Source organism: Leopardus geoffroyi, chromosome B2 (assembly GCF_018350155.1).
Source record: "Leopardus geoffroyi isolate Oge1 chromosome B2, O.geoffroyi_Oge1_pat1.0, whole genome shotgun sequence".
NCBI lineage: Eukaryota > Metazoa > Chordata > Mammalia > Carnivora > Felidae > Leopardus > Leopardus geoffroyi.
In genome coordinates this window covers 31,515,375-31,534,821 of record NC_059332.1, presented here as the reverse complement: position 1 = coordinate 31,534,821, position 19,447 = coordinate 31,515,375, and the positions used below count along the sequence as shown (strand labels likewise).

General features: G+C 36.8%; 1 protein-coding gene across 1 annotated transcript in view; it reads left to right on the top strand.

The window, feature by feature from the left end:
* Window positions 1-1,690: 1,690 nt before the first annotated feature.
* The window catches only part of LOC123609886 (butyrophilin subfamily 1 member A1-like), a 36,699-nt gene continuing 18,942 nt past the window's right edge, over window positions 1,691-19,447 (top strand). Inside the window, exons 1-3 of the mRNA XM_045500905.1 lie at window positions 1,691-1,961; window positions 13,287-13,370; window positions 14,567-14,665. Coding sequence (XP_045356861.1) covers window positions 1,901-1,961; window positions 13,287-13,370; window positions 14,567-14,665 — 244 coding nt within the window. The 5' untranslated portion in view covers window positions 1,691-1,900. The remainder of the gene's footprint in view (window positions 1,962-13,286; window positions 13,371-14,566; window positions 14,666-19,447) is intronic.

Sequence of the window (19,447 nt, the reverse complement as noted above, 5' to 3'; positions counted from 1 at the left end):
TAGTGAAAACAGAGCCAAGAGAGAAATTTATAGCTATAAACAGCTACATTAAAAAGGAAAAAAAAAATAAGATCTCAAACCAATACCCTAAAATTCTACCTTAAGACACTGGGAAATAAAAGAACATACTAAGAGCAAACAGAAAGAAGGAAATAATAAATATTAGAGTGAAGAGACAACAGAAGAATAGAAAAACAACAGAGAAAATAATGAAACCAGAAGCTGGTTTTCTGAAGATCAGCAGAAGTGATAAACATTTAGCAAAAAATAGATGACCCAAAACACTAAAATCAGGAAAGAAGGAGGAGACATTACTATAAGCCTTACAGAACAGGAACGATTATAAAGGAATACTATGAACAAATGCTGATAAACTAGATCGGATAAACTAAATGAAATGAATTCTTAGAAACAAACTACTAAAGTGACTCCAGAAGAAATGGAAAATATGGATATGCCTATAATAATAGATCAAGTTCATATTTAAAGTTTTTTTTCAACATTTTTTATTTATTTTTGGGACAGAGAGAGACAGAGCATGAACGGGGGAGGGGCAGAGAGAGAGGGAGACACAGAATCGGAAACAGGCTCCAGGCTCTGAGCCATCAGCCCAGAGCCTGACGCGGGGCTGGAACTCACGGACCGCGAGATCGTGACCTGGCTGAAGTCGGACGCTTAACCGACTGCGCCACCCAGTCGCCCCTCAAGTTCATATTTAAAAAACTATCAAAGACAAAAAAAAAGCCCCGCCTAGATGATTTCACTAGTGAATTCGACCAAAGTTTTGAAGAAACATCAACACCAATCTTTCTCAAACTCTTCCAAAAAACAGAAAAGGTGGGAACACTTTTTATTCAATCTATGAAGCCAGATTACCCTGATCTCAAAGCCAGAGAAAGGCATTACAAGAAACAAAAACTATAGACCAGTAGCTGTTATGAATATAGATGCAAAAATCCTCAACAAAATATTAGCAAACTGACTCCAGCAGCATATTAAAAGGACTACACGTGATAACAAAGTGGGATTTACCCTAGAAATGCAGAGTTGGCTCAGCATACAAAAACCAATCAATATAATACACCATATTTAATAGAATGAGAAAAAACACATTACCATCTCAATGGATGTAAAATTTTTTTTTACAAAATCCAATGTCTTTTCCTAATTAAAACACACAAAATAAAACACTTAATACACTAGAAATAGAAGGGAATGTTTTCAAACTGATGAAGGCCATTTATAAAATAACATCATATTAAATGATGAAAGTCTTGGGGCACCTGGGTGGCTCAGTTAAGCATCCCACTTTGGCTCAGGTAATGATCTCACCGTTTGTGAGTTCGAGCCCTGCATGGGGTTCTGTGCTGATAGCTCAGAGCCTGGAGCCTGCTTCAGATTCTGTCTCTCTTTCTCTCTGCCCCTCCCCTGCTCGTGCTCTGTCTCTGTCTCTCTCAAAAACAAGTAACATTTAAAAAAATGATGAAAGTCTCAAATCTTTCCTCTAAGGAACAAAAAGGATATCCACCCTTAACACGTCTATTCAACAATGCACTAGAGATCTAGACAGAGGCAAGATAAATTGTGCATGTATTCGAGTAAGTGAACAATCACAAGGAAAATATGTTTTATGATTATATAAGGTCCAGAGTCCAGGGTGTCCTGGCTTCTGGAATAAGTTCATACTCCACCTAACTACAGAACTCAGGAACAGCATACCTTTATGTGACTGACACTTCTGTCTGACCCAGGATATTGCCCTGGGTGGCATAATCTCTCATCCCTGTGCTTGTATAAAGAACACAAAGACATTTCAGAATCCTGCCAACGCAGCTCAGAACAGAGTTGGGAATTTCTTTTAGGCCACGAGTGACGGACCTGAAAAGAACTCCTTCCTAAGATGGTGACTCAGCAAACAGGTCTAGATACAAATTCACTTATGAATAATGAGACACATAAAAGTAAGTTTTACTGCTGTTCCTGCTATTATTGTGTGTGTGTGTGTGTGTGTGTATGCGCGCGTGCGCGTGTGTGCGCGCGTGGACGCGTGCATGTATGTGAGCTCATATGTCTAGTGCTTCTAAGAAAAGTATTTGACCACAAAAATAAAGCAGACACTAGGATGCAATTTGCACTAGGGTGCAACTAAGTGTTGGAGCTGTTATTCTCTCAGGGCCGGTCAACCTGACTTCTTATTTCTTCTCATTCCCTAATTACAAACTGTCCCAAAGCTCTCAGTTCAATAATCTCTCATTGCATATTTCTTTTTTTTCCCCATGTCATTCTCATTTCTCATTTTTGCCCACGCAAGTTACTTTGGAGAGTCTCTCTCTGTCCCTATATTTCCCCTCTTCTATCAGTAATGCTCCTGAGTCAGATGCTTTCTGCATAGTTTAAATTTTGCTTTTCTCTCTACTCTAACCTCACAATTCCAACTCCTAGAGTGATCTCACTTCAATCCATCCTTTTCTGCATGTCATTGGAATGCCATTTATTTCAAATATATATACAGATATTAACATTTAATAAGTGTGGTATTTACATTCTAAAAGGTGAGAAAGATGACTTTATAGGATTGAAAACCAACACTCTCATACTAACCACTCTGTGTAATAATGTAATAAAAGTTTTTTCAAAGGAACGTGTTGCTATGGAATTCTAAAGGACTATTAATATTCATAGTGAATACATTTTAATGTGCATCAACTCAGGGTTTTAAGACTAGAGTAGAGAGCCAATCTATACTGACTGTAGTTCTGATTGTTAGTAAGTTGGGGGAAATATCAATGTGTAATAAGACTGTAAATAAGTGATTAATTTTTCCTGATTGGAAAAATAAATAATCAAGGACTATCCAGATACAGAATGGAAAAATTTCTTTCCAGTCATCAGTGGGGTATCATTCAAGTTGTCCTCATATAAGATTTATATTATGCTCCAGAAATGTTTCATGCAAGAATATTATGGCATTGGGTTACTTTGATTTTAACCCCCATGACCTATTCACCTATTCCCCCCACCAATCTTCCCTCTAGTCATCTTCTGTTGGTTCTTTATAGTTAAGAGTCTGTGTTTTGGTTTCTCTCTCTTTTTTTTTTTGTTTTGTTTCTTAAATTCCACATATGAGTGAAATTATATGGTATTTTTCTTTGGCTGACTTATTTTGCTTAGCATTATGCTTTTTAGGTCCATTCACATTGTTGTAAATGGCAAGATTTCATTTTTTTTTTTCGCCAAATAGTGTTCCGTTGTGTGTGTGTGTGTGTGTGTGTGTGTGTGTGTGTGTGTGTGTGTATATATATATATATATATATATATATATATATATCACTTTTTCTTTATCCATTTATCTATTGATAGGCCCTAGGCCTGCTTCCATAATTTGGCAATTTTAAATACTGCTCACTATAAACATAGGGATGCATGTATCCCTTTGAATTAGTGTTTTTATGTTTTTGGAGTAAATACCCAGTAATGTGATTACTGGATCATAGGGTAGTTCTATTTTCATTTTTTTGAGAACCTCTATACTATTTTCCAGAGAAGCTGCATCAGTTTACATTTCCACCAACAGTGCAGGAGGGTTTCTACACATCCTCACCAAAACTTGTTTCTGTGGTTTTTATTTTAGCCATTGTGATAGGTGTGAAATAATATCTCTTTGTAGTTTGAGTTTGTATTTCCCTGATGATGAATGATGTTGAACATATTTTCATGTGTATATCTTCTTTGAAGAAATATCTGTTCATGGCTTCTGTACTTTTAAAAAATTTTTTAATGTTTATTTATTTTTGAGAGGGAGAGAGACAGACAGTACGTGAGTAAGGGAGGGGCGGAGAGAGAGGTGGAGACACAGAATCCAAAGCAGGCTCCAAGCTCTGAGCTGTCAGCACAGAGCTCAACGCAGTGCTCAGAACCACAAACCTGGAGATCATGACCTGAGCCAAAGTCGGACACCTAACTGACTGAGCCACCCAGGCTCCCCACTTCTGCACACTTTAAAAAAAATTTTTTTAACATTTATTTATTTTTGAGAGACAGAGCACAAGCAGGGGAGGGGCAGAGAGGGAGAGAGACACAGAATCTGAAGCAGGCTCCAGGCTCTGAGCTGTCAGCACAGGATCATGACCTGAGCCAAAGTCAGATGCTCAACCAACTGAGCCACGCAGGCGCCCCTCTGCACACTTTTTAATTGGATTTTTTGTTTTTTGGCTGTTGAGTTGTATAAGTTCTTTATATATTTTGGATACTAAGTGTTTATCGGATATGTCATTTGCAAATACAGTAAAACCTTGGTTTGCGAGCATAATTCATTCTGGAAACATGTTTGTAATCCAAAACACTTGTATATCAAAAAGGATTTCAAGAACAATTGGCTCAGTTGTGATCATGTGACATTTGGTGTAACGTACCACTAGTATTATAAGACATATTTTGTTTATCAAGTTAAAATTTATTAGACATGTTTGCTCATCTTGCAGAACACTTGCAGAACAAGGTACTTGCAATCCAAGGTTTTACATACTTTATTTAATTCCATAGGTTGCCTTTTAGTTTTGTTTATTGTTTCCTTTACTGTACAGAAGCTTTTTATTTTGATGCAGCCCCAATACTTTTTTTTGCTTTTATTCCTTTTGCCTCAGGAGAAACATCTAGAAAAATGTTATTATGGCAAATGTCAGAAAAATTACTTCCTGTCCTGTCTTCCAGGATTTTTATGGTTTCAGGTCCCACATTTAGGTCCTTAATCCATTTTGAGTTTATTTTTGTGTATGGTGTAAGAAAGTGGTTCAATGTCATTCTTTTGCATGTAGCTGTCCAGTTTTCCTAGCACCATGTATTGAAGAGACAATACATGGTCTGTGCTCTGTCTCTGTCTTTTTCCCATTGGATATTCTTTCCTGCTTTCTCAAAGATTAATTGACCAGGTAATTGCAGGTTTATTTCTTGGCTTTCTATTCTGTTCTATTGGTCTATGTGTCTGGGTTTTTTGTTTTTTTGTTTTTGTTTTTGTTTTTGCCAGTACCATATTATTTTGATTACTACAGCTGTATAGCATATCTTGAAATCTGGAATTGTGATACCCCCAGTTTTGTTCTTCTTTCTCAAGATTGCTTTGGCTCTTCAAGGTCTTCAGTGCTTTCATTAAAAATTTAGGGCCATTTGTTCTAGTTCTGTGAAATGTTGTTGGTATTTTAATAGGGATTGCATTAAATTTGTAGATTGCCTTGGGTACTGTGAACATTTTAACAATATTAATTCTTCCAATTCATGGAATATTCGTGCCATCTTTAATTTCTTTCATCAGTGTTCTATAGACTTCAGACTACAGTTCCTTTACCTCCTTGGTTAAGTTTATTCCTAGGCATTTTATTATTTTGATGCAGTTGTAAATGGGATTGTTTTCTTAATTTCTCTTTCTTTTACTTCATTATTATTGAATAGAAATGCAACAGATTTCTGTACATTGATTTTGTACCCTGTGACTTTACTGGATTCATTTATCAGTTCTGATAGATTTTTGGTGTAGTCTTTTGGGTCTTCTATCTATAATATTATGTCACCTGCAAATCGTGAAAGTTTTACATCTTCCTTGCCAATTGGATGCCTTTTATTCCTTTTTCTTGTCTGATTGCTGTGCTGGCCTCCACTGACATTCATTCAGGTGAGGAAGGGACACATTGTTAGTTGAGTGAAGGTGAATGTCTAGGCTCCTCGATCATTGCTGAATAGTGGGAGAGGAGTACCAGTTTTTTCTTTGTGTTTGGTTGGTATAGGAGAGTTCTTGCCTGAAAAGTTTCTGTCTTGCTATGTTGCTCATTTCTTGTCCTTTGGCATCAAATGGCAGCCTTTCCTCAAGGATTATTTTATCTTTGCCCATTGACATTTCTGGGTGATTGGTTTCTCCAGTATCTAGTCATGGATATTAGGCAAAAGGAAAACCCAGAAAACTCACATGTATCATTTTTTGAGCCTCAAGGTCCCTAGTCTTTCTACCTTTATCTCTCCACCTTTCAGAGTATTCTTGTATTTGTTTTACATATATTACAGGGTTTTAGGCTGTAGTTATTATGAGGAAAAGAGAAATGCGTGTCTATTCAGTCTTTCTCCAGAACTATATAATGTCTTGGCTTCTTAATTGACTAATGGTATTGTTCCCAATGTCTTCAAGTCTTTAAACAAATGTTCTCACCAAAAGACTAATATACTTGTTTATTTTCTCTAGACACATTTTTTGGACTGTTTCAATCAAACACAATTTAATTTAATTCACCATTGGTCAATGCCTTCTCTTGCTTGACTGAAAAATGAGTACCTGGAACTTATTTTGGTTATAGCCTCAATTTCATTTTTTTTATTTTCATGAAGAAATCCTTCTAACATATTTAATTTAAAATTTTAAAAATTTATCTTAGAGTTGCTTTACCATAATTTGAGAATATTGTGATGAGAGCTACTATGGTAATGCCAATGTATGTTGTTATCTTTTTTTTCCAGTTTTTATTTTAAATTTCAGTTAGTTAACATATAATGTAATATTAGTTTCATGTGTATAATATAGTGATTCAACAATTCCATACAATACCCAGTGCTCATCACAAGTGTACTCCTTATTCCTCATCACCTATGTAATACATTCTCCCACCCACCTCCTCTTTGGTAACCATCAACTTTTTCTCTATAGTTAACAGTCTATTTCTTTTGCCTCTCTCTCTCTCTTTCCCTTTGCTCATTTGCTTTGTTTCTTAAATTCCACACATGAATGAAATCATTTGGTATTTGTCTTTCTCTGACTGACTTATTTCACTACTGCCTAGTTCCATCCATGTTTTTGCAAGTGGCAAGATTTCATTCTTTTTGATGGCTGAGTAATATTCCTCTGTGTGTGTGTGTGTGTGTGTGTGTGTGTGTGTGTGTGTGTGTACCATATCTTTATCCACTCATCAATGGACACTTGAGCTATTTCCAAATTTGGCTATTGTAAATAATGCTTCTATAAACATTGGGATGCATGTATCCCTTAGATTTAGTATTTTTGTATTCTTTGGGTGAATACCTAATAGTGCAATTGCTGGATCATAAGTTAGTTCTATTTTTAATTTTTTACAAACCTCCATACTGTTTTCCAGAATGACTGCACCTCTTTGCATTCCCACCAACAGTGCAAGAGGATTCCCCTTTATCCACATCCTTGCAAACACTTCATTTTTGTGTTGTTGATTTTAGCCATTTTGATAGGTGTCAGGTTGTACTTCACATTGTTCTAACTTGTATTTCCCTGAAGATGAGTGATGTTGAGCATCTTTTCATGTATCTATTGGTCATTTGGATATTTTCTTTGGAAAAAATGTCTATTCATGTCTTCTGCCCATTTTTAAATTGGATTATTTATTTTTGGGTGTCAAGCTTTACTAGTTTTTTTTTTTAATGTTTATTTATTTTTGAGAGAGAGAGAGAGAAAGTGAGCAGGGGAGGGGCAAAGAGAGAGGGAGACACAGAATCCGAAGCAGGCTCCCAGCTCTGAGCTGTCAGCACAGAGCCTGACACAGCACTCAAACTCAACAACTGTGAGATCATGACCTGAGCCAAAGTTGGTTGGACACTTAACCAACTGAGCCACCCAGGTGTCCTTATACTAGTTCCTAATGTATTTTGCATACTAACTCTTTATTGGATATGTAATTTGCAAATATCTTCTCCTATTCCATAGGTTGTCTTCTCGTTTTGTTGGTTGCTTCTTTCTCTGTGCAAAAGCTTGTTATTTTGCTGTAGTCACAAGAGTTTATTTTTGCTTTTGTTTCCCTTGCCTCAGGAGACATATCTAGAAAGAAGTTACTATGCCCAATGTCAGAGAAATTACTGTCTGTGCTTTCTTCAGGGAATTTTGTGATTTCAGGTCTCACATTCAGGTCTTTATTACACTTTGAGTTATTTTTGTGTGTGGTGAAAGAGAATGGTCCAGTTTCATTCTTTTGCTTGTTGCCAGTTTTCACAACATTTGTTGAAGAGATAATCTTTAGCCAGTGGAAATTCTCTCTTGCTTTGTCAGATATTAATTAACCATACACTTGTGGGTTAATTTCTTGGTTTTCTATTCTGTTCTATTGATCAATGTGTCTATTTTTTTTTTTTAACGTTTATTTTATTTTTGGGACAGAGAGAGACAGAGCATGAACGGGGGAGGGGCAGAGAGAGAGGGAGACACAGAATCGGAAACAGGCTCCAGGCTCTGGGCCATCAGCCCAGAGCCTGACGCGGGGCTCGAACTCACGGACCGCGAGATCGTGACCTGGCTGAAGTCGGACGCTTAACCGACTGCGCCACCCAGGCGCCCCTCAATGTGTCTATTTTTCTGCCAGTACCATTCTGTTTTGAATACTACAGATTTGTAATGTAATTTGAAGTCCATAATTGTGATGTCTACAAATTTGCTTTGCTTTTTCAAGGTTGCTTTGCCTATTTGGGGCCTTTCGTGGTTTCATAAAAATTTTAGGATTGCTTGTTTTAGCTCTGTGAAAAATGCTGGTGGTATTTTGGTAGGGATTTCATAACTGTTTAGATTGCTTTCGGTGGTATCGATATTTTAATGACGTTTGTTTTTCTAATCCACGATCATGGAATGTCTTTCCATTTCTCTGTGTAATCTTCAGTTTCTTTCATCAGTGTTTTATAGTTTTCAGTGTAAAGTTCTTTCACTTCTTTGGATAGGCTTATTCCTGGGAATCTTATTGTTTTGGTGCAACTGTAAATAGGATTGATTTAATTTCTCTTTCTGCCACTTCATTATTGGTGTATAGAAATGAAACAGATTTCTATACATTGATTTTGTGACTTTACTGCATTCGTGTATCAGTTCTAGCAGTTTTTTGGTGGAGTCTTTCAAGTTTTCTACATAGAGTATCATGTCATCTGCAAATAATGAGTTTTACTTTTCCTTTGCCTATTTGGATGCCTTTTACTTATTTATTTTTTATTGTTGTTGCCTAATTGCTGTACTAGGACTTCCACTACTACGTGCATAAAAGTGGTAAGAATGGAAATCCCTGTCTTGTTCCTTAATGTAGAGGAAAAGCTCTCAGTTTTTCCCATTGAGGACAATGTTGCCTATGGATTTTCCAGTTATGGCCTTTCTTATGTTGAGGGATGTTCCCTCTAAACCTACTATGTTGAGGGTTTTTATCATGAATTGATGTGTACTTTGTCAAACACTTTTTCTGCATCCATTGAAATGTTCCTATGGTTCTTATGCTTTCTTTCATTAAGGTGGTATATCACATTGATTGATTTGAAAATATTAAACCACCCCTGAAGCCAAGGAATAAATACCACTTCGTGGTGGTGAATGAATTTTTAAATGTATTGGATTTGGTTTGCTAGCATTTTGTTGATTTTTTGCATCTATGTTCATCAGAAATATTGGCCTATAGTGCTCTTTTTTGTGTGGTGTTTTTATCTGGCTTGGTGTCAGGGAAATGATACTCATAGAATGAATTTGGAGGCTTTCCTTCCTTTAGTAATTTTTAGAATAGTTTTAGAGGAATAGCTATTAACCCTTCTTCAAATGTTTGGTAGAATTCGCCTGTGAAGCCATCTAGCCTTGGACTTTTGTTGGTTGGGAATTTTTAACTTACTGATTCAATTTCTTTACTGGTTATTGGTCTATTCAAATTTTCTATTTCTTCATGATTCAATTTTGGTAAGTTATATGTTTCTAGCAATTTATCCATTTCTTCCAGGTTGTGTAATTTGTTGGCATGTAATTTTTCATTGTGTTCTCTTGTTAGTATTTCTGTGGTGTTGGTTGTTATTTCTCCTCTCTCATTTGTGATTTTCTTTATTTGAGTCTTCTCTCTCTCTCTCTTTCTCTCTCTCTTTCTCTCTCATCTCTCTCTCTTATGAGTGTAGTTAGAGGTTTATCAATTTTGCTGATCTTTTCAAAGAACCAGCCCCTGGTTTCATTGATATGTTCTATTGTTTTTTAATTTCTATATCATTTATTTATGCTCTAATATATATTATTTCCTTCCATCTGCTTGTTTGGGGTTTTGTTTCTTGTTCCTTTTCTAGAGTTTTTAGGTGTAAGATCAGGTTTTCTATTTGAGATTTTTTTCTTTCTTCTTGAGGTAAGCCTGTATTGCAATAAACTTCACTCTTAGTACCACTTTTGCCATGTTCCAAAGGTTTTGAATTATTGTGTTTTCATTTTCATTTGTTTCCATGTACTTTGTGATTTCTTCTTTGATTTCTCGGTTGACACATTCATTGTTTAGTAGTATGTCAGTTAACCTCCACATATTTGTGGTCTTTCCAGATATTTTCTTTTTTTTTTTTTTTTTTTTTTTTTTTTAAAATATATTTTTTTCAACGTTTATCCATCTTTGGGACAGAGAGAGACAGAGCATGAACGGGGGAGGGGCAGAGAGAGAGGGAGACACAGAATCGGAAACAGGCTCCAGGCTCTGAGCCATCAGCCCAGAGCCCGACGCGGGGCTCAAACTCACGGACCGCGAGATCGTGACCTGGCTGAAGTCAGACGCTCAACCGACTGCGCCACCCAGGCGCCCCACCAGATATTTTCTTTTGGTTGATTTCTAATTTCAGAGAATTGTTGTCAGAAAAGATGCATGGCACAATTTTGATCATTTTAAATTTGTTGACACTTGTTTTGTGCCTTAATATGTGATCTACTCTGGATAATGTTCCATGTGCACCTGAAAGGAATGTGTATTCTGCTGTTTTAGAATAGAATGTTCTGAATATACCTGTTCGGTTCATCTGGCCCAGTGTGTCATTCAATGCTATTGTCTCCTTGATTTATTTTCACTTTAGATGATCCTTCCATTGATATAAGTGGGTTGTTAAAGCCCCTGTTATTATGGATTATTATCCTTTATGTTGTTATTAATTGGTTTATGTATTTGGGTGCTCTCATATTGGGTGTATAAATATTTACAATTATTATATCTTCTTGTTGTATTGTCCTTTTTATTATTATATTATGTCCTTCCTGGTCTCTTGTTATAGTCTTTGTTTTAAAGACCAGTTTGTTTGATATAAATATTGGTATTCTGGCTTTCTTTTGACATTTATTTGTCTAATAAGGGTTTCTGCATCCCCTCACTTTCAATCTGCTGGTATCTTCAGGTCTAAAATGAGTGTCTTGTGGGTAGCCTATGGATAGGTCTTGGGTTTTTTTAATCCATTCTGACACTCTCGGTCTTTTGATTGTAGCATTTAGTCCATTTACATTCAAAGTAATTACTGATAGATATGTATTTCTTGCCATTTTATTACTGTTTTGTGGTTGTTTCTACAGATTTTCTCTGACCTTTTCTTATCTTTCTCTTTCATACTTTGGTGATTTTCTATAATGGTATATTTGGATTTCTTTCTCTTTATTCTTTGCATGTTTATTAGTGTTTTTTGATATATAGTTACCATTAGTTTTTGCATATAACAGTCTATATTAAGTTGATGGTCATTTAAGATTGAAGACATTCTTTTCTTCTATCCTCCCCATTATAGGTGTATGTTACCATATTTTATATCCTTTTATTATGAGTTCCTTAACTGATTTTTTATAGAAATGCTCATTTTAATGTTTTTGTATTTTCTACATTTCTACTGTCACTTTTGGTCTCTCCTTTCCAATCAAAGAGTTACCTTTAATATTTCTTGCAGGGCTGGTTTAGTGATCATGAACTCCTGTACTTTTTGTTTGTCTGGGAAACTCTGTATCACTTCTTGTATTCTGAAGGATAGCTGTACTGGATAGAGTATTCTTGGCTGCAGATTTCTCCCATTCATCACTTTGAATATATCTCTTCTGGTTTGCCAAGTTTCTGTTGAGAAATATCCAGCTAGACTTATGGGTCTTCCCTTCCCAAAAGAAGTTAATAACTGTTTTTTGTCCTGCTGCTTTTAAGATTTTTTTTTACACTATATTTTTCAAATTTATTTACAATATGTCTTGGTATTGGAGCACCTGAGTGGCTCAGTTGGTTGAACATCCTACTTTGCCTCAGGTCATAATCTTGTTATTCATGAGTTCGAGCCCTGCATCAGGCTTGCTGTTGTTAGTGCAGAGCCTACTTCAGATCCTCTGAACCCCCTCTCTCTTTGCCCCTCCCCCACTTTCACTCTCTCTCAAAAATAAATAAACATTTAAAAAAGAAAAAAAACAATATGTCTTGGTGTTCATCTGCTTTTGTTGATTTTGATGGGAGTTCTCTGTTCCTACCAGACCTGGATGTCTGTTTCCTTCCCCAGATTTGGGAAGTTTTCAGTTATTATTTCTTCAAATAAGTTTTCTGCTTCATTTTCTCTTTGGCAACTCCTATAATACAAATCATGTTTGTTACGTTTGATGGAGTCACTGAGTTCCCTAAGTCTATTCTCCTGTTACATAATTCTTCCTTTTCTCTTTTGTTCAGCTTCATTATTTTCCATTATATTGTTTTCTAGGTTGCTAATTCATTCCTCTGCTTCTTCTAGCCTGCTATGCATTGCATCAAGCCTGTTTCCAATCTCATTTATTACATTCTTCGCCTCTGATTCTTTTTTTACTTCTTACATCTGTGGTAATGGTCTCCCTGATGGCTTCTTTTCTCAACCCCAGTGAATATCCTTATGACTGTTGCTTTAAATTCTCCATTAGGTATGTTACTTATATCTATTTCAGTCTAGATCTCTGGCTATGGCTTTATCTTGTTCTTTCATTTGGCATTCCTCCATCTTCACATTTTGTCTCAGTCTCTGCCTTCTTCTCTGTGTTAAGAAAGCCAGTATGTGTCCTGCCCCTGAAAGTAATGGCCTTATGAAGAAGAGGTCATGCAGTTTCCAGGGCCTGGAACTTCAGGGAATGTCTCTTGTGTGCTGCATGCACTCTGCTGTTGTGTTTTGGCTGCTCTGTCCTTCAGACCAGGAAGTAGTACACAGAGGCTTTCTTTGCCTGCTGTTGGCAATGTTTGGTCCTTGGCCTGAATGTGGCCTGTTTTAACTAGGTGCACTCTGGTCTGCTTGTGATATGAGACCTGTTACCTCCTCCACTGGAGGAGCTCCAGCTCCACTGGAACTGAAATTCTGCAAAATTCTCTGATTGAGAGACATGATGTGGGCAAAAGTTTGTGCTGTCTTCTGGGGAAGGGTCCTGCTGTGCTGGGATCTAAATGAGCTTGACTGAGAAGGGCAGTTCCACCACAGTACAAGGGGATGGGGCTTGGTGTATGCAAGTTAAGTAACCAGTGATGGCATTGTGCCAGTTACCATATGTTGTATGTCCATAGGTTGTTTGCCTTCTCTCCAAGAGCAGCCCCAATGTCTGCAGGGTCTTCTGGAGCCAAGCCCACTGATGACAATTAAAGTCCAGGGTAAGTTCTGATCACAAGAACTCATGAAATTCAGTCCCTCTCACTTTCCAAGCCAATGGCTATGGGAAACATTCTCCTTGTTTATTCCCCTGTGTGCTCCTCTCTCACACACACACTTCTCCATGGTCAGGGCTCCCTTCCCTTTATAGCAGCCAGTATTCATTTCTCCCCTAAGATACATCTCTGCATTTCCTACCTTCTTCAATGTGGTCTCTCCTCTACCTTTAGCTGTGGAGTTTGTTCTGCTAGTCTTCAGGTCAATTTCTGAGGTATTTAAAATGATTTGATAGTTATCTAAGTGGCATTCATGGTCTGAGGTAAGCCTAGGGTCCTCTTACTATGCCACCATCTTCCCTCTATGTTGTTTTCTTTTAGCACAGCTATAATGCTCTTACATAATAAATACATATAATTCAGTAAGAAAATAACCCACACTCCAATATACTTTAAAATTTTTCATTCAAATCTTACTTTTATCTTCTTTTCTTATTTTGACATGACTGGCATTCCCTGCTAATAAAACAAAGACATAAAATAAAGTGTTGCTGTGGTGTGATAGTCTAGCCATTCAAATGATGCTCAATTATAACTGTATCACTGCACTACAAGCAGTCTTGATTGCAGCTACTCATCTTTATTATTGTAGTGCAAAACAGTTATAGACTATACACTAAGATTGAACATAGATGAGTTCTATGGGCACTAAAATTTGAATTTCACATTTTTGCATCACGTTTTTTTCATTTTTTTTCAATGATTTTAAAATGTGAAATCTATTCTGAAATCACAAGCCTTCCAAAAATACATGTCAGACTTCATTTGGTTTGTGGACCAAAGTCTGACTATATCATTTTTGGCTTCATAGAGTATAACAAAGTGATGAGGAGACACATGGAATTCGGCAGAGATTCCCTCATTTACTGTGAGGTGTCCGCACTCAGGGTTCTTCAAAACCCATGGGATAACCCTTGGTTTACCCTCAAATATTCAATCCTATGCTGTCTTCTCAGTGGCTGTTGTGATCTGCTGCTGTAGTGTTTGGGAGAAATGGGATCCCTGAGCTTTATCTATAAAGATTGAAACTTGCTCAGAGACCTAAGGGTTACCTGAATTATATTATAAAACTTCTATTGTAGAAACAGCAATAAAGTTGGTCCAGATGTCAATAAGGAAATTTTCTGTCATTCATTTTTCAGAATTCCACCCTGAAGCAGATGTAAACACCTATCCTCTCTTACGTCTAGGGATCATCATTTTTATTATTTTCCTGTGCAAAAACGAATATTGTAATAGTGGTAAGTTAGTTAACATGTAAAGTCATGGTATCATAAGGGTTCATTACTCTGACCAATTTTGACATGGTTCCTGAATGATGATTATAACAGAGATGAGGGGAATCTGCCTTCTCATTATAAAAACAGAATTAGAAGTAAGAGATGTGACAGTCTCACTTTATTGTTTACTTTTTACTTTTTCACATTTATTTCTAAGCCACCTAATTAAGAGAGATTTTGACAAACTGCAATTCATCAAGTATTTCATTCTCAAAATTGTAAAGTTTCTCAAAACATGTCTTTAAAATTAACAGTATAAATAATGTTTAACAGGAAAATCTGTAATATTTGAATTACTTATGAAATATTTGATTATTTTGATAACAAGTCATTGAAAGAAGATTCTCTCAGTCTCTCTGTCTTGTTATTTCAACTGTTAGGATTAGAAATAACTTGGGGCACCTGGGTGGCTCAGTCAGTTGAGTGTCCAACTCTTGATTTTGGCTCTGGTCATGATCTCACATTCATGAAATCGAGCCCCATGTCTGGCTCTGCACTGACAGTGTGAAGCTCGCTTGGGAATCTCTCTCTCTCCCTCTCTCTCTGCCCCTACCCTGCTCACATGTGCACCTGTGCTTTCTCTTTTCTCTCAGAAAAATAAGCAAATAAACTTGAAAAAAAAAAAAGAAATAACTGGTTGAAGTTGTAAAGAGTTTGAACTCTAAAGAGTTCTCTAAAGAGCTCTGTAGAGTTCTTTATATATAAAGGAGAATTTTAATAATAGGATCTTTCTCATTATTGAGTATTTTTATAAAGAAATTTCACTACTGATAGCATGTAATCAAAATCTTAATGGTCATATAAATAAATTATTTTCATGATTAGAGAATAGTTCTTCTATTACAGAATGGATTCCTAAGCTAGATGGAGGATTAAAATATATCATAAATAATGTGAAAGTGTAAAAAAGAAATCTTAAATTCTCAAGCAAGATTTATGGGGAAATGTTAAAAAATCTTTACCACATATTTTTCAGAATTTTTACAATTTACAATTTTTACTATTTCCAAAAAAAATCCTACTTAAAAGAGATATAATCTGCAGTGCCTACAAATTAAAAAATCCTGAATATGCAGAAATTTACAAGTGAATAAATTGGGATTTATTTCAATATAGATTCAAAGAAGGCAATAGGAATCAGTGATTATTAATGAATGAAATCCTATACAATATGTTTTATTCTGAAAACAAACACACTGGATTTAAAGAAATGCTATTAAATAAAAGCAAGACAAAATTAAAAAAAAATTCAATTTAAGTGAGTAAACATATAGTCAACCTAACGATAAAAATGGATATTGATACAAAACAGGAAGCAAAATTTGAATAAATATCTTTTAAAGTTCCTAATAATACAGGGCGCCTGGGGGGCTCAGTCGGTTGAACATCTAACTTTGGCTCAAGTCATGATCTCGTGGTTTGTGAGTTCGAGCCCCGCGTTGGACTCTGTACTGACAGCTCAGAGCCTGGAGCAGGCTTCTGATTCTGTGTCTCCCTCTCTCTCTGCCCCTCCCCCACTCACACTCTGTCTCTCTCTCCTTCAAAAATAAATAAACATTAAAAAAAATTTTTTTAAGTTCCTAATACATTAAAACAATAAACATACTATTAGAATCTGGTACAAAGTATATGGTCACACAATCTAATTTAAGGAATCAGGCACAATATCTGTATGAGGACTAATTGCAACTATTTCACTGAAGATGATTATAAAGCAGGCATCAGGAAAGCTGCTATTCTAAAAGCTGTTGTGAAGGGCACCTGGGCGGGTTGGTCAGTTAAGCATCCATTCTAAGTTCAGGTCATGAGCTCAAGGTTTGTGGGTCTGAGCCCTGATTCAGGCTCTGTGCTGACAGCTTGGAGCCTGGAGCCTGCCTTGGATTCTGTGTCTCCCTCACTCTCTCTCCCTCCCCGGCTCATGCTCGCTCTCTCTCTCTCTCAAAAAAAAATAAATAAACATTAAAAAAAATTAAAAGCTGCTGTGATATAAGCAATGGACTGGTTTTTCTTTGTGTGGCTCTTATAAATCATCACAACTCTAATGGGTAATATTCAGACCTATAGCATTGCAAAGATTCTGCACGGTCAACCCTAGATGTAAAAATCAACCAGTCATATCCATGTGTTCTTATGTTAGTCTTCACCATGCTACATATGCACTGGACATGGAACCACTAAAATCCTCCAATGACCTTCTCCATGAAATGGATGGGTTTAGGGCTGGCTTCACACATACACAACTTATGCAGTTGTTCAGGACCCACTGCTGAGAATGCCCTCTGCTTGGTGTAATGCTGTGCTTTCACTATGCTGGACTTTCAGTAAGTTTGTCTTTGAATATCTGTTTTATAAATAAAGTCCAATGAGGTAATAGACCATGCATATGAGCAGAGGAAGCAGCACACAGTTGTGCTCCAGCAGCAGTCCACACACAGTGGGGTCAGGCCTGTGGCTAACACAGGCAATGCACAAACACTTTAATTGGTGCAATGCGTATCCAAATGCCTGTGGCAAGCAGAATAACATGGGGCCAAGGAAGTGACTGGCACAGGCTTACAAATAGTAACAAAAGTTAAAGACTGTCACATTCAATTTATAAAAGAAACTTATGTTTATACAAAACTTTGGATGGACCAGTTATTAATGAAGACTATATTTAAAACAAATTTTTTAAATGTTTATTTATTTTTGAGAAAGAGAGAGACAGAGCACGAGTGGGGGAGGGGCAGAGGGAGAGGAGACACAGAATTCGAAGCAGGCTCCAGTCTCTGAGCTGTCAGCACAGAGCCCAACATGGTGCCTGAACCCACGAACCGAACCATGAGATCATGACCTGAGGTGAAGTCAGATCCTTAACTGACTGAGTCATCCAAACGCCCCAATGAAGAAGACTATTTTTAAGTTAATTTACCTGGGAATTAAAGATCCAGCATTACAGTGCATAAAAAGACATTTTGAGTTATAAACAAATCATGAAGCCACTTTCAGTTTCTTGTACAGCATACACGTTACCGAACATGTCAGAGAAACATCAAAATGCCATTACATAAATTTATCAGGACCTCCTGAATGGCAGAGTGAGATCTCCATAAATACACTTCTCCAAAAAAAGCAATGAAACACTGGCCAAATGGTCAAAATCAGAATTCTGGAAGTTAACCATGATGTACAACAATTCAGGGAGTATTTATTCAGGAAGAACTGCTGAAATTCTTAAGAACAGTAGGAGTTTGTGCCTTGTAACTTGGCCTGCTCCTAACTTGGCTTGCTCCTATCCCTCTCTCTCCAACTCTGTGGTAGCCTTTAAAATAGCAGCCTTGCAACCATGGTAGCTGTGAAACAGAAGCCTTAAGACAACCAGAATATGGCCAGATTGACCTGTTTCATAGCTCCCTGGAAAAGCACCTTTCACTGGACATTGTCATTATTTGATCTGGTTTAGAAATTCTTTCATTGGAAAAACCCTATCCTCAGGGAATTTGTCAAAAACAATCAACTGCATATTTTTACATCTACCTAAAAATATGGTATCAGTCACGCAAGTAAGAGGCAGAACAAAACTTTTAAAGGAAGATCTGGGCAATGAGATGTCCAAAGGACACTTTGAAAAACTCTGATTTGGAAATCTAGAAAACTGCATGCATGTGCAGGGCTATGTGCATGTCCAGGAGAGCCTAAGAGGTCCCCAATATCTCAGCTCTGGTTGACTGAGGCTGGAAACGGAAAGCGAAGGCTAAAGCCAAGTTATAAAGTTTCTGAGCATCACAGGCATCCCCTAACACACACAGAGCCCCTTAGCAAAAGGTGGGAAATGTTTTGGCTCAAAGCAGTAGTAACAAAATCTCTGACCGATCGTTAACTGACCAGTAAGCTAAGTGCTCAGAGACTTCAGTGGCTACACACTACATGGAATTCAGACTTCACAGAGTTACGAAAACCACTAACCAAATAAAGAGCAGCAACAACAACATGCCTTGGGGGAGGGAGAGGAATCAGATTTCCGGAGTTGACACAGTATATTTTCTAACACTTCTGGTTTTTATCCAAAAATTAGGAGACACAAAGAAGCAGGAAAGTATGGCCCACATGCAGAAAAAAAAAAGACAGAAACTGTCCTGGGGTGGAGGGAGTGGGTCAGTGTTGGACTTATTAGACAAAGATTTTTAAATAAGTTATTATAAATATATCAAAGCTTGCAAGGAAACCAATTCTTTGAGTTAAATAATTAAAGGCAAGTATGACAGTGATGTCCATCAAACAGATAATAAAGATAGAGAGTAAAGAGATATTATAGAAACTTTTTGTTGAAAAGTGCAAAAAGAATATTTTCTTTCAAGTGCAAATGAGTATTAAGAAGAATAGACCTTATGCTAACCCATAAAACAAGTACTAATATATTTTAAAAGATGAAATCATATACAACATGTTCTTTGACTACAGTGAAGTTATTTTACAAATCAGCAACAGAAGGAAATTTGAGAACAAACATTAGGCACATAAGTTATTATTTTAATTTTTTAATTTTAATTTTTTAAACTTGATTTATTTGAGAGGGAGAAGGAGTGCACATGTATGCACAGGGGAGGGGCATAAAGAGAGGAAGAGAGAGAGAGAGAGAGAGAGAGAGAGAGAGAGAGAGAATCCCAAGCAAGCTCTGCACTGTCAGCACGGAGCCCAATGCGGGGCTCGAACTCACAAACTATGAGATCATGACATCAGCCAAAGTTGGATGCTTAATCAAGT